A 6,897-nucleotide genomic window follows, 5' to 3' on the forward strand; every position below is an offset into this window, starting at 1 on the left:
CACTTGGTCATCTTCTCTCATCCTCATTATACTGTATGAGTTCAGGATCTCACTGCATCTCACCTCACTTTCTGCAAGGGCCTCCTAGTTGGTTTCTGCTGCAAGTCATGCCCACATCTAAGCTACTCTCCACACTGAGGTCCAAATGATATTTCTAAAACACATATCTGATCATGGCACTCTCTTGATCTCACTTTAAAGACTCTCTCTCGCCTTCAGGAACACAGTCTCCTTTCAGATGAGGCCACTCCCTTCCATTCCTCTACAGCCCTAAATGCTCCAACCATACTAAAGTATTTGTAGATTTCAGAAAACATCATGTCCTCCCTTTATTCTTGGCCTTTACACATGCTGTTCCCTATGCAAATTTCCCTTCCCCCATCCCACTCTTCCACCACCTCCTACTCATCCTTCAGGACTTGGGCAGCCACCACTGCCTCTGGAAGCTTCTTCCTGCTCTTACTGCAGTCACAGTACCCCAGGGAATCACATCACATCACATTTCCTAAGAATTCCCTATTTAGTCATCTCTCCTCCATTAATAACAAGCCCCCTTCTGCAGACTTCTAAAGACTCTGCTACCTAGTAGGTACTCTTGTTGAATGATTCAACCCAGTTTATAGATTGTATTATTTGTTACCAATTATTTGTTTACTTCCTACCCTTGCATTGGTCCCTGGAGGCAGAGTATACTTACTGCTCCATAGACTACGGGCTTAGCCACATGATGCTTCAGTCAATGGAATGTGGGCAGATATGCCATAAGACATGTCTAATCAGCAGCTTTAAAGGCATAAGACATGTCTAAGCAGCACTTGTGTAGTTTGACTCTGTGCCCTTTCCTTGCCCCCCATGAGTGTTTTCCCTCCACCATGAGAACAACATGCTGAGGAGTGGCTACTCCTTCACCTGGGTCTTGGAGTAAGAAGACAATTGGAACTCAGCCAAGTCCACCAAGCCTAGCCAATCCACAGCTACCTACAGCTGACTGCATCTCTCATGTCACATGAGCTAGAACTAACTGTATGTTGTTGTGAGCTATCAAGATTTTGGGGGCTGCTTGTTGCAGTATCAAAATGCTGACTAATATACCTAGTTTGGGTTCATAATAAGTATTGAGCACCTACTATGTGCCAAACATTGTGCTAGGAGTTTTACATAATTTCAGTTATCACAACAACCCTGTAAGGTAGGTTAGCTTTCCATTTTCAGCCCAAATAAAATAATACAAAATATTAAGCTAGCATTCAAATCCAGGTCAGTTTGAGTTTAACCCCCTCCCCCACTGCCTCTGAGTCTGCCTCCTGATGAGCCAAGGACATGGGAGAAGTGATGATACAGGGTCTTAGCTGAATGTGAGCCCTACTCCTAACTCAGCACCGCTTCCTGTAGGGCTCCAGACGCTGAAGGAGAACAGAGGAAGCAGCATGTTCTTCTGAGTTCTTTGCTGTTTCTTGGCCCATAAAGAACTCTAGACATCCAAAATGCCTTCTTTCATTTTCAGAGAGCCAAAAACTATCTGGAGGACCAAGATATTCAAGCATGCATATGTCACAGCTACATCCTGTGTGGTTCCTGGGTGCACAGCACCAGCCCCTCAGCCCAGATGGGCTCTGACGTGCCAGCAGTATCTGTTCTGTCACCGGGGCACATGCCCTGCTCTCCTGGGCCCTGCTGGAGAACTCCTCATTCATTCCTTTTCCATATGTCTTGGGATTTAATCAGAAAAAACTAACTGTCATTCTTTCTCACTTTTTTTGCAGTATTTCCCTGAGTTCTAAGAACTCTGAGCCTCAATATCCAATGTCTCATAATAGATACTATGTATGTCCACCTAAATCAGGAGTTCTAGTTTGATCCACCTTAACCAGAAAAGACTGTTTCCCTTGGATTCAGACAAATGAAACAACTGAGGCAGTGACACTATGTCTTATTCTTCTGTTCAATATGACATGGAGTTGAACAAGTCACTTATTTCCTTGATCTTCCTATGTATAGGTTAGGTAGTACCAGCCTTACCTGCTTAGAAAAATAAAATGGAATAATGTATACGAAAGCCATTTAACACATGGAAAAGCGTTATAGCATGGAAATAAGCAAGAACAGCAACAATAACCACATCATTTCTTTCTTTATGTTCCTGATTGGGGAAAGGAGGCATAAGAGCTAGAATACTAGTTGGAAGGAGTGAAGAGGTGAGTGGGTCCTGGAACAAAAATTTGAGACTGTAAGGACCATTATGGGTCCATATTGACTAGGGTAGGAATAACCTCATCTGGTCCAAAGTACTTGCCTCACTTTACCAGTCCCCAATTTAACGACATTTACTGTTCAGAGTGGACCCCACCCTGCCCATCAAGCACTGGACACCACTCCATTTGTTCTTCTGAAAGTCCTAACAAGAACTCTCCCTGCCCAGCTGGTGTTTTTCATTCCAATCATTAATGGTCTGGGAAAGGCTGAAGAAAATCGAGACTCCCTGATGGCTCTTTGCTGGGTGAATTATAAAGGGAAGAATGGGTCTGTCACTCTTTAGCTGTGATTTCCAACTCATTAAAATTAAATGGAGAAAAGTTCAAAACCATAGGATCTCAGAGCTGAAAGTAACCTTAGAAATCACCTCATTCAACAGCTATAAAACCAAGATCCAAGCCTGCCCATGATTATACATTATTTATGGAGGAGCTGGGACTAGAACCCAACCCTCAACTCCCAGGCCAGGGTTCTTTCCACTAACCAAGTCCTGGTACTAACATTACTAAGACTGTACTAAGCTCTAAGTACTTGCACTGAGACTATTAGCATAGTATTAGCATAGTGCTTACACTAAGACTACTAGTACTAACACTCAAGTCTGTATAAAGTAGCCTTCCATCAGAATCGTGTGTCTAAAATGTAAAGAGTGATCAGGCTGCTGAAACAACCTCCCTCTCCTAATCCAGAGAGAAGCATCCAGACTGGGGGATGGAAGGGAGAGTGGAGGGCTGTGATCAAGTGTTGAAAGGAGACACTCTGGTATGAGCAAGGCCACTTCCACTGAGAAAAGTAGAACAGAGGGAGAGAAAGTAAAGGTATATAGGACAGGTAAGGAAGTACAGAAGTCAAGATCTCAGCAATCTCTAAAAGTGACTCTTCCTTCTCCAGGACTAATAACACTAATTCTCCATACCCAAGCCTATCCTCACACAGTCACCAGGTGTCTACCCGGATTCAAACCGGATCAGGTAATAAATAGTTTCAGATACCTCCCTTCCCACAGCAGGCTGGGTTAGGCACCCTTTCAAGGCACCCCACAATACTTAGTGCAGATCTCTATTATTGCTTTTGCACAATGCTGCTCAATAACTGGTGTCTCCACCACCAGACTGAGCTCTTTAAGGCAAGGAAGTTGTGTCTTATCCATCTTATTAGCCCTAGCACAATGTCTGAGACATGGTGGTAGTTCACTAGCTGACCATGCATGAATATGTATCTTAACTCAGCTATCACTTCTTCTAGGAATTCCTTTCAAAGCTGCTCCACCTCCACCCATTTGGACTGGGTGTGCCTCCTCCTCATAGCATCAATGTGGCTCTTGTCATAGGAACTTCAACCAGCGTATCAATACTACCCGAAAACTTGTTTGACTCACTGACTAGACTGACAATTCTTTGAGGGCAAGGACCATGTCTTTTAGTGCTCTATTCTCAGCACCTATCATGATACTTAGAAATCACAGGAATTTAATATGTGCTTGTGGAATGGATGAATAAATAAATGAATGAAACCAAAAGGGTACCACAAGAAATGCTAATAGAGCAGGCAGTCTTCAGCACAGATACCCAAAAGAGTCTCCAGGAAACACATCGCTTGCTCTGGGAGGGTGTTTCCAGAGTGTCGACACAGCTCCTGTGTCTCCAACAGCCTCTGCTGCCAGGAAAGGATGAAAAAATACCCATACTCAGGAACAAAGACAGAGTGAACCCTCCTTCAAGTCTTATTGCTAGATGGCACCTGTTGCTAAAATAGCAGCTGGTAAGCATTTTGTTTTGTTCAAAACAACAACAACAACTACAACAAAACCAATCTATTACAGGAAGCAGCATCACAATGACAATAAGAAATCATGAGGCTAAATATACAGCAGAAAGAACGATGGAATTTTAGCAATGAAAGACAAGGAAGGAGCTGCTAGAGCCTGAGAAAAAAACAGAAGTGTTGATTAGAAATTGCTCAGCCTGCATTAAAAAAGAGAAACAGGGGGAGGGGAGAGGAGGAGAAAAAGAGAGAGGAGAGAGATGGGGAGGGGGCAGAAAGAGAGAGAAAAAGGGAGGGAGAGGGGGAATGAATGTGTTTTTTTCCTGGCTCTCTGTCTCATTTTTAATCTGTCCTTTCCTGTCTCCCTCCCTCTCTACCACCCCCTCAAGAGAGAATTCATTGATTGGGCTGGACTAAAATTTCTCACCTTTCCTCAGATGGTTTCTCTGTGAAGACTGCGTCTGAATCCATCTCACCCTTGATTGCTCCTCCCCCCACCTCCAGCCGCCATTGTTAGCTCTCTACTTGGCTCAGGCTGACAAGCAGCTTGTCCACAGGCACCTCTGACAGCAGTGATGGGATGAGGAGGAAGCAGGAGCTGGGAGCAGAGGATGCCAGTGGGTGATCACTGGGATCTCAGGAGTCAGCCTCACTTGTGGAGCAGAGCAGCCCTGCCATCTGACAGCTGAGATGTCCTGATAACTAACCTGTTGCCTGCTTCTAGGTGCAGATGGCAGAAGTCACAAAGCATCACCTCCTTCAAAACAAAAAACCCTCTAACAAAAAACCCAGAGGGGCAGCTTAGTGGAGTATACATAGGACTGGTCCAGGGTTTGAGGGAACACTGGGATCTAATCCCTGCTCGATCACAAATGTGCTGTGTCCATACTGCCTCTCTGGGTTTCCGTTTCTACAAACTGAGAGGGTTGAACTTCACTTTCTGTGGTGCCCTCAGTGATATGATTCCGTTTCTTAAAAAGCTGGTAGCCATCTAGAGAGGGCCATATGTGCCCCTTCTACTCCTACTCCCTGCAGATCCTCAGAGACCCGGGGGCGTCCGGAGGAGCACCTCTGACTCAGGGACCCCTCCCCAGATGGCTGGCTGACTTCAGAGAGGCAGCAGTACAGGTTCACAGCCTAAGTTCCCCTGGAAGATGACAACTGAGCAGTAGAGGCAAATTCAGGACGTTCAGAATCAGTGAGGGTGGAAGTGGAAGGCACTGGGAGGCCAGGGGAGGGGGGAAGGCATGGATCAGCCAAACCCTGAAATTAGAGATGATTCATATTTGAATAACGTGGGAGGGATGAACTCAAAGCAGCCAAGAGAAGAGGCTAACTCTGCTGAGGGGGTCCCGCCCCCCAACCTAAACCCAGCAGGGACACAAGAACAATGTTAGGGGCCTTTCATTTGAAATAGGAAAAAAATTAGGCAATCAATAATCTTATTCCTAAGCTAAGAGAAATGGGGTATGCATTTTACCCTCTTTCAATGACTTGCCTTGGATATTTTAAGCTTGTTCCCCTTTTCCAAGTGACTTGACTTTTCCCCCAGATCTTCTGGTTGGTGCCCCCAGAGGGGACAAAACTTCTTCCTTGTGGTGCTCTCTTCCCTTTTCTCTCCTGCCTTTCGTTGCCCTCATCCTGCCCTCACCTTTCTGAGCCCTGGTTCTAGGGCCTCCACCTCTATCTCTACCTTGCTTTGTACGGTTGCCTCTGACCCTGTCGAGCTATCCAAACCTTCCTCACCCCATCCCACCGCCCTCAGCAGGGCTGCATTGTGAATCTGTCAGGGCCAGCCACCCCTGGGGCCACCTGTCCCTTAACCTTGAAGAATTATGGAATGGGGCAATCTGTTAAGAACAAGAGCCTTTCTTTCCTGACCTCAGGAAGGTGAGGATAAAGTTCACAAGAAGGGAGGGTAGGACACAGAGCTAGACCAGTGACTCGGGTCTGGGGAGACAGATGCCCAATGCCTCTGAATCTCTTTGCAAATTATCTTTGTTGGAGGAAAGGAAGTGCATCTATTAGAAAGGTTCTTCTCCTTCCTAATATCATTTGGGACCACTCCCCAAACGATACCAAGAGAGAGAGCCAGGCCCTAACTCCACGACCAATCAAGCCTCCGCCCCCATCCCAACACCCCCCCCCGCACCCCCGAGGGAGCCACAGAGAGAATGCCCCTGGGTCTCCCTCCTTCCCTAGGGAAGGAATTAAGCAGACTCTCCCCCACCTCCACCTCCAGAAAACCAGTTCTTTATTAATCAGCCCCCTCCGAGTTTTCTTGTTTTCCAGCCAGGCTTTTCCCAGGACTCACAGCTTTACAAACTCAGGATAAGACGGAGGAAGAACCGTTGTATGGAGGGGGAAAGGCACATTCGAAAGAACAACCTCATAGCGCCAATGAGTCAGTCAAACACCTGCATTTCGATCCGTCTGACTTGTAATCGGGCTTCTTCCCCCGCCGCCCCCGTCATCCTCACACACACACGCACGCGCACACACACGCACAGACACACGCGCGGACACACACGCGCGCACACACACGCACACGCGTGGTGCCCCCTCCCCCACTTACCACCAGCCCGCTAAGCAGCTTTAAACACAGTCAATAAGGAGGAAAATGGGGGTGGGGTGAGAACAGTGCCACTACGGAAATATACACAAAGTTATTCGTCTCTGTAGAAAATGACACCTACCTGTCAGCCAGAAGACAGCAATCCACCCCAGCACGACCCTGTCCATTTTCCCCAACTTCCCATCCAGAGTACGGAGTGGGGAAAGTGGGAACGGGCTGGAATGTAAGGATCCCTCTAACCCCGTGGCCGCAGGCGGCGGCGAAGCGGCGGCCGCGGGTGTGAGCCGGCACCGGGCGTCCCTGGG

General features: G+C 47.0%; 1 protein-coding gene across 1 annotated transcript in view; it reads right to left on the reverse strand.

Annotated features, from left to right (window-relative positions):
• ILDR2 (immunoglobulin-like domain containing receptor 2) overlaps positions 1-6,890 on the reverse strand; it is a 62,016-nt gene extending 55,126 nt beyond the window's left edge. The window contains exon 1 of the mRNA XM_008590107.1: positions 6,714-6,890. Coding sequence (XP_008588329.1) covers positions 6,714-6,759 — 46 coding nt within the window. The 5' untranslated portion in view covers positions 6,760-6,890. The remainder of the gene's footprint in view (positions 1-6,713) is intronic.
• Positions 6,891-6,897: the final 7 nt, after the last annotated feature.

This window comes from Galeopterus variegatus, unplaced genomic scaffold (genome assembly GCF_000696425.1).
Source record: "Galeopterus variegatus unplaced genomic scaffold, G_variegatus-3.0.2 Scaffold5846, whole genome shotgun sequence".
Lineage (NCBI taxonomy): Eukaryota > Metazoa > Chordata > Mammalia > Dermoptera > Cynocephalidae > Galeopterus > Galeopterus variegatus.